This window comes from Borostomias antarcticus (assembly GCF_949987555.1).
Source record: "Borostomias antarcticus genome assembly, chromosome: 27".
Classification (NCBI taxonomy): Eukaryota; Metazoa; Chordata; class Actinopteri; order Stomiiformes; family Stomiidae; genus Borostomias; species Borostomias antarcticus.
The window spans coordinates 6,967,946-6,982,310 of record NC_140260.1 but is presented as its reverse complement, the minus strand read 5'-3'; the positions used below and the strand labels follow the sequence as shown (position 1 = coordinate 6,982,310).

Genomic DNA, 14,365 nt, shown 5'->3' with positions numbered 1-14,365 from the left:
TGTTTAATTGGCTGACAGATGCATTTAATTTTTTCTCTTCAGCCAATGTTGCCTATGGAGGCCAAAATAGAACTGGAGTTACAAGCCAATCACATAATGAGGAGGAGGAAGGGGAGGCAGGAAGAAGTTGGGCTTAATCAACCAGTCACGTCGTTTCTTCTGTCCCTAACCGCAGTTGATTGACTGCTTGATTGGTTTTAATTGATTGATTGATTAATTGTATGTGTGTGTTCTTCAGGAGGAGGAAGACTCCAAGCCGAAAGCCCCCAAGAGGAAGAGGAAAGGTTCGTCGGCCGTGGGCTCCGACAGCGACTGAGACACCCAACCAACCAACCAACCACCATCCAGCTGCCATAGTGACAACCCCGAGAGACAGGACCATCGGTCAACCAGCTTCTCCGAACCACTGAGGACCCCCCCCCTTTCCGCCCCTCAGACGCTCACTACAAGGAAAAAGGGACGGGATTCCTCCGCATGGACTCTTAAACGCATTTGGCTGGAGCCATGGGGATTCCTCCCCCCTCCTCTCTTCTCATTGGTTGCTTTGTCAGTTGGTGTGGCTGGATTGGCCAGGGGGGAGATGACAGTCCCGTTGGCTCAGACTGACTGAAGAACTGAGATATGAACTGATATCCTTCAGGAGAGGATTGACTCGACTAGACGCAGGATACGGGGGTGAATGTGTTGTTGCTCTACTGCTCCCTGTTGGCCCACCTACTGCACTGCACTTGGTGGAGACACCCCACGAAGCATTTCACAAGCCATGGCCTCCCAAACCAACTCACCAGCCAGCCAGCGGCAAGATCTGCCTCCCTCCCCTCTCCAGCCTGGTCGTTTTTAACCAAGGGACATGACTACTCTGGTAGTTTAGTGGCCAATCAGCAGTATGTGTTAGTGGATCCAAGATAATATCAGGATTTGCCTCCGCCCCCCCTTTCCTCCTCCTCCTTATTGTTATGTGATTGGTCAAATGGGAGACCATGGACTCTGATTGGATAATTTTAAACACCCCCCACCCTCTCACTCCCCTGATGGTTGGACTGTAGCCAATAGCGGTGCAGAAATAAAGACTGTTTGACTGCAGGACCCTGAGTTAGTCGCTGAACTTTTTAATGGAAATTTCTACTGACCTATTTTCATAAAAAGATCATAACTGTTATGAAATGATTATGATATTAATAAAAAAAAAAGGGCTAAAAATTGTGCAGATGTGTTGAAGTTGTGTCCAGAAGATGTATGTTGCTATACTGTATTTTTTTTACATACAGCCGTTTAACTGTTGGATTGGTAGCATGTTGAATGTGATAATCCCTAAAGAGTTCAAACGCTTGCTTGGTCAAAGCAAAGCTGACACTTGGAAGTACCAACTCCCTCTCATGTCCTTCTGATCTGCTCTGACATGGACAGAGCTGCCTGCACGCACACACACACACCCACAAGTCCATGTTCTCTAGTTATGTTTAGTTTACAAATGCATTATTGAACAGATAAACATGATAGAACAGGTGATTCATGTCTTTGAGCTAGGAACTATCTATGTTTACGACATGTTTAGTGGTGAATCTGGTTAAAATTGTATTAGATAGTATTTTGCTTCTCTGTGTCAAGTGATTTAAAACAAATTTAGATAAGGTATGTTAGCTACTACAAATCTACATACAGTAGCTAAGAAAGGATCTGCGATATCATTGACGTCTCGCGAGAATCATTCGGAACTTTCTAGAAACTTTCCCGCCACAGAAAGGTCTGTCTGATCAGTTGAGTTGGCGGCTCCTGACGTTCAGTTACCTCAGGAGTTAGTTCCTCACGTCACCACTGACCCCGTTGGACAGAGGAGAACAACATAGTTTCTGTTCCAGTTTTCAAAGGTGCTATTGCTATTGGGTTTGACAAAGGTAGATGTATTCTCAAGATTTGTGTAATAAGTAGAATCATGTGCGTTTGGGCACACTTGGCTGGTCAATTTTTTAAAGTTAGCTGGCCAGCCGGTTGCTGGCTATCCCAACTAGCAAAGTAGCTACATTAGTGCTAGCTAGCTAACATTAGCTATCTGGCTAACATTAATGGACGTTTCTATACATGTAGCTAGCTAGCACTAACATGGCCATTCATTATAAGCAAATTTAATGTAAAGCCCAATGTATGACCAGTTTAGACAATGTAAGCAAATGACGCTACACAAGCTAACTTTAGCTACATTAGCTAATGTGACTGACGTGTATCAGAAGTAATTTTAAGTGTGACTATGACACAGGTATCAGAAGCTGGAGCGTCGACCACCAGCTAGAGGGAGAAAGAATAACAATGAGCTCTACAGAAGATCTCTCCATTTGTGCTGCAGGTCTGAAGTCCACAGCCCCAGCCTTCATGCATCGAGGTCGGGCTAAGATGGTGGACTTGCCCCACCTTCCTGGGCTCAGTGACGAGGAGGAGTGGACCCCTCGTCCGGAGACACGCCCTCCACGAATGCATACAGAGCAGTACTACTAAAGTATAGCAGGGCTCTAGGCTAACATTTTTCACTAGGAGCACATAAATGCACCTAAATGAAAAAAATTAGGAGCACAGAAAGAAATTTAGGAGCGCAACGGAAATTTGGAAATAACACATTTTTATTTGCAACACACACATTAGGCCTACTGCCAACAACAATAAACAATAATAACCTGCTCACCATAGGAGCTCTCATCCTCTCCTACTATACTATTCCCACATACTTCATCAGTTGCATTGGTCCTAATGGAGAATACCGTGGCGCTCGCCATAGCAACCTCCGCCCGCTGAGACGTGCTGCACCATTGGCCAGCCCGGAGCTAAACCTCCGGGCATGGCCCTGCTAAACGCTAGGTCAGTAGCAAATAAGACGTTCCTGCTTAATGACTTCTTCACCTCCCGTGAACTGGATTTTATGTTCCTAACAGAAACCTGGCTCCATGCTGGCGAGTATACCCCATTCTCTGAACTCCTTCCTCCTGATTGGACATTCTTCAGCTCCCCTCGCACCACTGGCAATGGTGGGGGTATAGCCTCGGTGTTCAGATCGAACTTCCAGTGCCGACTGTCCCAACCTGCAACTAGCTATTCTAGTTTTGAGTTGCAGCTTTTTGAACTGAACCTGTCTTCCTCTCCAGTGCTTTGCGCTGTCATATATGGTCCACCGAAATGCAACAAGGACTTTATAAATGACTTTGCAGACTTTCTCTCTGGGATCATGGTGAAATACGACCATATCTTAATCTCAGGCGATTTTAATGTTCATGTGTGTTGCGAATCAAGACCCCTTGCCAGGGATTTTTTAAACCTCCTAGACCCTTTTAATCTCACTCAATCCGTAACTGGCCCGACACACGAAAAGGGACACACATTGGATCTTGTGCTATCCTTTGGACTATCTGTCTCCGTAAATGAAATCTGTGTAACAACATGTATCTCAGACCATCTGCCTGTATTGTTTAATACCTTAGTCCCCGGCCCTGGAAGTAAATAATGCGCCCCTGCACGCCGCCAGCACTCTCTTAACCCTTTGACTGCTTGGCAGTTTTCTGATAGTGTTAATGATTCCCTGCTCTGCACTATGGATGGGAATTGTGCTCTCAGTGCTGAGGAGCTTCTCTCCTCGATTCCACATGCACTGAAATATTGGATACTGTTGCCCCGTTCAGGCTTAGACACACCAACGCACTTCCAGAGCCGTGGCTCAATGACTACCCGTGCTCTCAGACGCGCGCGGAGAGAAAGTGGAAAAAGGACAAACTCCACGTCTCTCTGGAAATCCTACGTGGCTGCCTTTCTGACTACCAGAGAGCTGTTAAAGCTGACAAAACTGAGTACATTTCTATTTGAGTGTCCAAAAACAGCCACAAGCCTCAGGTTCTTTATAATGTCCTTAATTCTCTTATAACCCCCTGTGATGTATCTCCTTTTGTGCCATCGCCTACTCTCTGTGGAAAATGTCAAATTTTTGTCATGGATAAAGTGTCTGCTCTCAGGCCAGCCCACACATGTGTCACGCCAGACCCTGCCCCTCTTGTACGCCCTGCGGCCTTTTCCCAGTTTGAGACGGTATCCCTCTCTTCACTGTCTGATGTAGTCAAGCACCTGCGGCCAACAAACTGCTCCTCAGATAGCGTTCCCTCTCGCCTCCTCAAAGAAGTGTTTGACTCGGTTGGAGCGTTTTACTGTTGATGAATCCCTGCCTCAGCTCAGGCTGTGTCCCAGCTGCCTTTAAACATGCTGTGATGAATCCCTGCCTCAGCTCAGGCTGTGTCCCAGCTGCCTTCAAACATGCTGTGATGAATCCCTGCCTCAGCTCAGGCTGTGTCCCAGCTGCCTTCAAACATGCTGTGATGAATCCCTGCCTCAGCTCAGGCTGTGTCCCTGCTGCCTTCAAACATGCTGTGATGAATCCCTGCCTCAGCTCAGGCTGTGTCCCTGCTGCCTTCAAACATGCTGTGGTGAAGCCCTTCATCAAGAAGAAAAATCTGGACCCCTCTATCTATTCTCTCCAACTTTAGGCCCATCTCTCAGCTACCCTTCTTGTCCAAGGTATTGGAGCAAGTAGTTTATGTCCAGCTGCAGTTGTTTTTAACTGCACATGGCATTCACGAAAAGTTCCAGTCTGGCTTCAAACCAAGACACAGCACTGAAACAGCCCTTCTGCGAGTTTTTAATGATCTACTCTCTGTCGCTGACTCTGGTAGTCCTGCTGTTCTGGTGCTCCTAGACCTGACAGCCTTCGACATTGTGGACCACAGGACTTTGCTCTCCCGGCTTGAACAGTTTGTAGGTATCACTAATCGCGTTTCCATTACACCTAGAATTGCGCAAAACCTAAATATCGCAATAAAAAATTGGTAATGGAAACACCTACATTTCGAAAAACCTCAAATTTCGATAAAACGTTTTTACGCTCTCATGAGGTGGTTTTTCCAGAAGTTTCGATATAGAAGTATATCGCAAAAGTGTAATGGAAACACTTTTTTCGAATTTAGGCAGGAGAAGAAGAGGTAGTGGTCACGTGATTTGCTAGCTTCAAAAAATGATGCGATATGACGTGCGCTGTTTAAGAACGGTAAAAGCTAAAATAAAGTTCAAATATTACAACGGTTTGTTTACTTAATACATCCATGGTTTACTTCCTGGTTGCGCTTTGCGTGAATTGTGTGGCGTCGCAAGACTAGACTACGAGAATTACGGCTTTTGCGCAAAACACCTTTCAATGGAAACGCCTGCAAGTCGCAATTGTACTTTGTTGAAACTTTAGAAATATCGCTTTTATTTTGCGAAAAGGTGTAATGGAAACGCAGATACTGGCTCTGACTCCCTCAATTGGTTCCACTCCTACCTGACAGATCGGAGCTTCTCTTTGCAGTTAGGCGAATTCTCCTCTGCTGCGGCCCCTCCTACCTGCGGGGTTCCTCAGGGTTCCATTCTGGGCCCCATCCTGTTTCTACTGTACATGCTACCCCTAGGATCTATTTTTGCCAAACATAATATTTCCTTCCACTGCTTTGCTGATGACGTTCAGATTTACCTGCCTCTCAAAGCCAAAAGTGCGAACTCTATGCAGCCATTGCTCGACTTCCTGAGAGACATCAAATACTGGATGGGCTCTAACTTCCTCAACGAGAGCAAGACTGAGATTCTCTTTTTTGGACAAGCCCCTCCTGCTGATACCCTGGGCCCTCTAAGTAGAGGTCTTCTCGGGTCTAAAATGTGGACCCGAAACCGAGATGGACCCGAGACATTCGTTCCGAGATCCGACTAAATCCGATCATTTTTAAAAATATGTATACCGGACCCCATTTTGTCCGAGAGCAGGAGTAGGACAGAGACCCGAGACCCGAGTGGGATCGGGTATTTTACGGATCCGACAGGTAGTAGTAGCAAGTAGCCTAGTAGCATTAATCACTTAGGCTGTCACGGCTGTTGGCTTGCATGCTGTTGCATCACAGTTGGATGGAATTGCGATTTATCCTCTCATTCTTGACAGGATCAATCGCTGTTTTGTCAGGCTGTGATGTGGCAGCATGGAAATGAAACGGCCATAAATAAATAAGGCTACACAAAGCTGCCGCTAGGTTTGACCTCTTTATATTCATTTTCTTTCAGCTTATTTTTCACAAGGTAGGCTACTGGTGGTGGCTGCCGTGTCTCCGCTCGCATCGCGGCCACAGTCTCACTGTATTCGCGTCATGTGTTTCTCTCGGGTATTACGCATAATGATAAACAGACCCGATAATAGAATCGGATCCACCCGAACCCAATTGACTATAATAAAAGCGTGGAAATGTGGACCCGGACCTCTCGGATTTACCCGACCCGTGAAGACCTCTACCTCTGAGCTCCAACATCTGCTCCTTCGTCAAAAACCTCAGTGACCTTTGATAGCGCTCTTAAACTTGACAAACAGGTCAGCTCTGTAGTAAAAATCAGCTTTTTCCAGCTAAGATGTTAGCCAAGACAAAGGCATATCTCTCCCCAAAGGATCTAGAGTGAGTTATCCATGCCTTTATCAACTCGCGCCTCGACTATTGTAATTCACTGTACGTGGGCATTGACCAATCCTCTCTCAGACGCCTGCAGCTGGTCCAAAATGCAGCCGCTCGCCTCCTCACTGGCACAAAAAAGCTCGACCACATCACCCCAGTGTTGACCTCACTCCATTGGCTCCCTGTCCGCCCGGTCTGGCGCCTCCGTACCTGGCTGGACTTTTGCACCGCCACACCCCAGCCAGAGCTTTAAGGTCGGCTGACCTGTCGCTGCTGCTCATGCCCAAGACCAGGCTTAAGACCAGAGGTGACCGAGCCTTCGTGGCGGCTGCCCCTTGGCTTTGGAACAGCCTACCCCCCCATATCAGATCCGCCCAGACCCTAGACGTTTTAAAATCTTTACTCAAGACCCACTTTTTCTCCCTGGCCTTCAACCCTTGTTGAGCATGACAGTCATATGTCTGCATTGTGTGTATTACTATGTCTGTGTACTTTGTTGGTGTTGTATTGTTGTAATTTTTATTTTCACCTGCCTGTACAGCACTTTGGTTGACCACGGTTGTTTTAAATGTGCTCTATAAATAAAGTTTGAGTTGAGTTGAGTATACTATTCCCACACACGTCATCATGTGCATTGGTCCTAATGAAGACTATGGCCCAATCCCAATTGACCATATTCACACGGCGACCATTTCGCTCTTACGTCACGCTCAGGGTGGGAGAATGCGGAAGTATCCATAGTCTAATAGTACAAATTTGTTATAAAAAATAACACTTCAACCTTAACTAGTTCTTCATACTTTGTCCTAGAAACTTCATTCAAATTTTAAAATGTTCATAATGTTTAGCTCTTGAACGGATCTATAGGGATTTTTGATATTTGTTATAGTTTTTAAGAAATTTAACTTTTAAAACTATTTTTTGTCCCATTGAAACTGCTTTTGGAATGTTCAGTAACTTTATGTTTTTAGAGTGGTGGCAGCAGTTGCTTTGAAAATATTCACACATTTTGTAAACTGCTGGCACTCCTACAGTTTTGACAGCTCACACACATACTATACATCAAAATGTTCACACAACTGTGCTGATTCGTAGAATGTAAGTATCTAAGCTGTGTGACTTATAGTTTTCACTGTATGACGATTTGTTCGGCAACTGCGCTCCTCATTGAAACGTATGGGCCCACACTCTGACTTTTTAGCTGTTAATTTTGCATTTTTACCCTTTTTCTAACTTGTCGCTATGCCTACAGTTTTAACAGCTCATACACATATTATATATTGAAACGTTCCCATAACTGTGCTAATTCGTACAATGTAAGTATCTAAGCCGTGTAACTTATAGTTTTCGCTGTATGACGATTTGTTCGGCAACTGCGCTCTCCATTGAAACGTATGGGCCCACACTACCTTTTGAACTGCTAATTTTGCATTTTTACCCTTTTTCTAACTCGTCGCCATGCCTACAGTTTTCAAGCTACACGGACATATCATAGCCTAAAATGTTCAGCATTTTCTCAGGATTCCTACGGTGTCAATATCTAGGCTGTGACCTTTATACTTTTTGAGAGAGAGCTGTCTGAATCCGAGCTGTCTGAATCTAACCCTGACCCTTTCCATTGAAGTGAATGAGACGATGCTCACAGTGTCAGTTGGGATTTGAATTTGGGGACACGCGCAGGCTCTCTGTACAGGCACCCTTTTATGACTACTGTAGTAGCGTTCATATTCATTCATTCCGTCCTTCTTTCCTTCCTTCCTTCCATCCATCTTTCCTTCCTTCTTTCTTTCCTTCCTTCCTTCCTTCCTTGCTTCCTTTCTTTCTTTCTTTATTTCATCCATCCATCCATCCTTCTTTCTTTCTTTCTTTCTTTTTTTCATTTATAAACATTGCGTAGAATCCACGTAACTAAGTTTGCTTAGCTAAGTAAGTACGAAAATAAATGCACAAAAAAATTCCCATTTATAAAACGCTGCATATCACAACCCATGTTGACTTACGCCACGCCAACGCCAGCTGCCTTTTATAAATCACAATCTGTTGTGGGACTGGCGTCTCCTGGCGTCTCCTGCGCGCTCCGAGTCCCGGAGCGCGTCACCGGCAAGCTCCGTGCGCTCCGACCTGCCGTCCACCTCAGCACGTTCCGCCAGAGCATTGGCTAGGCGACCGCGCACCGCGGCTCAATCAACAATCAGCGCACCCGGGATTGACGAGCTCCCGTGACTAAGAGCCTCGCTAACCTTCCAGCCAGGCACTTCTGGGTTCTTCCTGTGTGCTCCTAAGATCACGTTACAACTGTAGACTCCAGAGGTTTTGACTCAGGGACAAAGGAATGTTTACTCAAGACAGGACATATGTTGTCATCTAGATGTTAAACTACTTAAGTTAACAAAGTTCTACCTAAAGTGAAGTTTATTCATTATTCTTAGTAAATTGATTACTACATGAGAGTAATACAAATGTATTGATGTAATACAGTATAATACAGTATACAAATATACTACATATCCCCCCTTCGAGGCGTCCTAACGCCTCGACACAAAACAACATTAAACATAACAAACAATACCCAAATTACATACAAATAACCAAATCATCACACGGCAGTAAAGCAAACCGGGGGCCAGAGGTTACCAGCATATAGCCCCATCGAAAGAGAACAGCCCTCAGCGCTGTCTCATATCCTCTTCCCATGCTGGAGCAATCTTCAGACATCAAACCCCCAGGTGACTTCTTTGACACCCAGAGAACAATGTCCGTAGCAAGATGGTAAGCTCACCCCGTCTGAAACAGGGAGAATACTCCAGGAATGTCCAAGAATGACCCTCAAGTCATTTGTGACTCCACACAGTTCATAGCTTCATGCTGGCGAGGGGAAACCACTCCTTGGTAGCCCACACAATGCACTCCAGGATAGTCTGAAAACATCAACACAAAACTACACAAAAACAGAACATCCTATAGAAATAGACTAAACCTAAATTACTACAAAACAGAACAGTCTAACCAAGGAGACGTGTACACACACCTGAATCAGAAACACAGGTGAAATGTAGGCGACATCCTCAAGCTTGATTGAACAGAAACCCTAAACAGAAATGACATATAATGCTAAACATTAAGTAACCTCATGTTCCTACATATATCAGAAAGAGATAGACAAGACAAACAATAGTCAACAGACAAACAACAGGTTTCAGGCAGTCCCCAGGAAGGCACGATCCAGGCTCCTCAAAGACCTGCCGCCCAGGTCCATAGCACCTGAAAGATAACACTCAACACAGACTGGGGTCAATAGCAGAGGGGAAGGCCTAAAGCCAACTCCTCACAAACACATCATTATCATGTGAATGAAATTCATACAGTAGAATGCATAAACAAACAGCTTATGGCCATTCATTGACTATTGAAACATAAACTCCTAAATCAAAGTGAGAAACATAACCTAAACTCAAACATCTACTCAAAACCTGTCAGACTTTTGAGTTCGCACCAATACCTAAAAGATCATCCTCAGAAACATTCTCATCATCGCTCTTAAAACTCAAAGGCACTACATCTATTTCATCATAGACTTTAAAAACCCTTCACCTGGTGATGTAACAATTATCTATCCAGCTAAACTTCTCACTATCCGTTAAACCATAAACCATTTGAATTGACTAACCAGCTTTGTAAACCAATTATCTAAACTGATGTTATATGAAACCATAACTGAATACTCCTACTATTATAAATTCCTGTAATAAACTGAACTAAACATCAAATCATCAATAACCATTCAACACACATGACTTTTTGTTTTTGTTTTTCTGAACAAAAAGATGGTTCATACTCCAGAGTCTATATTCAACTAACTTGCTTCTATAATAATTTTCTGGAGACGAGTGTTTCTCCAAAATGTCACAGATGTAATAAAAATATTCCTCATCACTTCAACTTCAATAATGAACTCAGGCTCAGAGGTGACAACGTAGGTTATCACCATTAACACTCTTCTCAAAAATTGATTCTGGAAACGTAAGAAATCTTGTTGTATTGTAAATCGCTGACGCTACTTAATTAGTTCATGTTCTCCATGTCTCCATTCCAGACATCTTCCGTCACCACTCTTGTAGTGGCTTATACTGTGGGGTTCAACTCGCTGTTCTTCTGCACCGTCAAGGTTATGATTGTCACTGTCACTAATTTCTTGTTGTTTACTTTCTTCATGCACCTGTAGACTCCTGCATCACTGGCTGGTCTTAACCCTCTAGATTAAGCTTGTAACATATCATCCTCTGATGACATGACTCTTGACATTGCTTGGAGCTGATGACATCTATCCAATGACATGTTCGACTTCCTCTTCACCCCCCCCTTTTTTTTCCTTTTTGAATTCTTCAGAATTAATAATCTCCCCATGTCTGAGGCTGTTGGACAACAGGGAACGGGAGTGAAGATTGCATCATTGGTTGTTGTTGTTATTGAATCTGTGATTGTTCTGCAAAACAACAGCTTGTTTCTTCTCCTCTTCAATCCATTTTCCATCCAATAACTGACTTTGAGTGAGTTTCCTCTTCAGCTCAGCATCTTGTTCCCTCAAAAGACGTCCCTTCTTCCGGTAATGCTCCACTTGATGGGCAATATGATCAATGTAGATGTTCTTCGCCATCGATCCCAGACCAACCACTTCCCCCAATTTACTCCTCACAGACTGAGGCAAGCCTTATTGGAGCTTCAGTCGCAGCATAGCGCGTTCCAACTTGTGCTCCTCAGGATCGTTTCCCATGAGGTCTCTCCACTGTTGGTAAACTCGTGCCACATATGCTCTGGGATTCTCTGCGTCACCTAAGGCGTCGAAAATGATATCGTCTGGGTGTACATTGGTAGGGTACATCTCCTTCAGGGTTCTCCACAAACGTCCCCTATTGGCAGCGAAAAGTTCAGCATCATAAATCGCTGTATGAGCACATCTTCCTATTCCAGCCTTTTCCAGAATTTCTTCCATTGGCGGTACTCCTAGTACTGAAGACAAGATCCTCTTAATGTCACCCATGGCGAGTGAGATGCCTTGTGATAGCTGATCAATCTTCGTCGTCCAAGGATGAGCGCCATCTTGGAGAATTGGCAGTTTATCCAAGATTGCAGACATGTCACTAGCCTGCCAGGGCTTGTAGTTCATATGAGCACCACTAACCACCACCGGAAACATCTTCCCGTCACTTTTACTCTTCCCTTTTTTCTTCTTTTTTGATTTACATGTGCCTCCCGATTCACGTTTCTCCTCAGGTTGACTGGGTCTTGGACGAAGGTCATATTTTTCCAACTCCTTTTGCATCTGACGTGTTTGTGTCTGCATCTCTGACCGAACTACAGTAAGATCCTTCAATGCATTCTTCTGGTGAGACACATCATCATCCTCTTTAGCCGCAGACAGTTCAGATTCGAGTTCAGTCTTTGACGCGTTAATGGAATCCAACTTCTTTTCCATATCTCTCAGCTCCTTATTCACCTGTGCCTTGGCCTTCGCACCATCATCCGAGTCAGACTCCTCGCTCTCTTCTTCACTACTGCTACTAGAGTCTGTTTCTCGGTCCTTTCTCCCTCTCCTCTCAGCACGTGCCATAATCTGTCTAATGCGCTCACTTTATCCTCCCATATCCGCTCCTTCCTCTTCAGAAGAGCCACTGTCACTTTCATGTTTTCCCTTTTTGCTTTTCTTCTTCTTCTTCTTTTCAGCTAGTGTCGGATGCTTATCTAATTTCTTGGTTTTGCGCTTCACATCAGGATGAGTTACAATGGTCGTCCTGGCATTTCCCGTCTGCATAATGTCATTATTATCATCTTTGATGACATATCTTCCCTCAGTATTTAGCACGGGTAGCTGTGGATAAGCCTTAGTAGTTTCCTTCTGAGCTTCATAAGGAGGCGGGGTCAAGACTGGAGCCGTATGAAAGAATGGCGCATCAATTTCACTCTGCAGTAAGTCCGTCTTGCTATTGGCCTCTGTAGGAGCCGCGTTTAGGTTTATGTCCAGACTTGAGGCTTATTTGCGTGTGCCAGTGTGCCCCCCCTGTAGGTGGTGAGCGCTCCCACATATAGGGGTGCATGCAACGCGCAGCATGGAGAAGGCGGATACAGCAGATACCGTCATTGACCTCAGCCTTAGTAGCAGGCACGGCCTCATGCTGAACATTTAAGAGGTTCTATTTGTTATATTTATTTTTGTGAATAAACGTGACCAAAGAGCAACAGTCGACTCACCTCTGGCTCAATGGATTAATGGATGGATTTATTGAGGAATGGAGACAATGTTGACATAAGGAGAAAGGCTGTGAGTCTGACAACTGAACCCGCACTCCGAACGTAGTACAAACAATTGAACATTGGGGTTATAGGAAAAACCAATCTTTTGTTTTTGCCACTTCACATAGTCAATGACGTGCTGTGGAGTCGCTTTGGAATGATATTTGCAACTTTGCGCACCAAAACGCTGGGGGAAAAGAAACGCCATAGGAGCGCCTGGTGCGCGGAGAACAAAGACTGTTGACTTTGGATTAGGTTCGTGCCTTTAAATCAAACATTTGTTGGACAAATGGTCCATGATAATGTAATTGGAAGTTTTCTGAAAATAATAGTATCGCAAACTTTTGTGTTATTGGTCCACGATCGTTTATTTTGTAACTTTTATACGACGTGTTCAAGGAAATGAAAGCGCGTGCGTATTGAATGCATGGCATTGAACTTGGACCAAAACGGAATGTGAAATAACGTAAAAGTTAAGGATTGTTTTGGAAACCTTTTGTGCTTGATCAAAAGTAGAGAATTGTATAAGTGTTTGGTTATGTTTATTTTTGTGAGAATATGTAACGAGCATGACCTCGGAAAAGGATTTGAAGAGTTCAGACGGAGAGGCATTTACTCCGAAAGGCATGGCAGAGGAGGCTGTGCGTTTGCGCTCCGCCCGGTCAGGGAAGATGTCCCACTTAACACGGAGAATGAACATTGTGAATAACTTGATGGCCGATAAAGACTTTCTAGAGGAAGTGAAAGGAAACATGACAAAGTTTACTGCTTTTTACGATGAATTTAAGGTTTTGCATGACTCATATGTTGAACATATAGACGAAGACGCACGAATGGATGACGATGAAAAATGGTATCGGCCCAAACTCACGCAAGTGGACGCTTTCCTCTCCAATGTGTTACGATGGATATCACTTGTTGAAAGCCCAGAGGCTTCCGCCTCTGGTCCACCACTTCAGAAAACCCCTGACGCCCCTGTCACTGTCCCTCAGCAAGAGGATTTAAGAGATGCAAGTTTATTCCAACAAACTGGTCTCATTGACACTGATTCAGAATCAATCCGTAGCAGACGGTCATCAATCAAATCAGTCAGTACCAGACGGTCGTCAGTCAAATCAACCTCTTCATCTTTGCGCATTAGTGCAGAGGCAGAGAAGGCAGCTTTGATTGCCAAGGCAGACTTTCTCTCTGGGATCATGGTGAAATACGACCATATCTTAATCTCAGGCGATTTTAATGTTCATGTGTGTTGCGAATCAAGACCCCTTGCCAGGGATTTTTTAAACCTCCTAGACCCTTTTAATCTCACTCAATCCGTAACTGGCCCGACACACGAAAAGGGACACACATTGGATCTTGTGCTATCCTTTGGACTATCTGTCTCCGTAAATGAAATCTGTGTAACAACATGTATCTCAGACCATCTGCTTGTATTGTTTAATACCTTAGTCCCCGGCCCTGGAAGTAAATAATGCGCCCCTGCACGCCGCCAGCACTCTCTTAACCCTTTGACTGCTTGGCAGTTTTCTGATAGTTTTAATGATTCCCTGCTCTGCACTATGGATGGGAATTGTGCTCTCAGTGCT

At 44.5% G+C, this 14,365-nt stretch overlaps 2 protein-coding genes across 4 annotated transcripts in view; both read left to right on the top strand.

Moving 5' to 3' along the window:
• ints3 (integrator complex subunit 3) overlaps positions 1–1,110 on the top strand; it is a 49,514-nt gene extending 48,404 nt beyond the window's left edge. Inside the window, exon 30 of the mRNA XM_084459279.1 lies at positions 239–1,110. Within this exon, the coding sequence (XP_084315405.1) occupies positions 239–316 (78 nt within the window). The 3' untranslated portion in view covers positions 317–1,110. The remainder of the gene's footprint in view (positions 1–238) is intronic.
• The window catches only part of LOC311326379 (major histocompatibility complex class I-related gene protein-like), a 356,702-nt gene that overhangs the window by 257,376 nt on the left and 84,961 nt on the right, over positions 1–14,365 (top strand). The gene's annotated exons all lie outside the window — the stretch shown is intronic.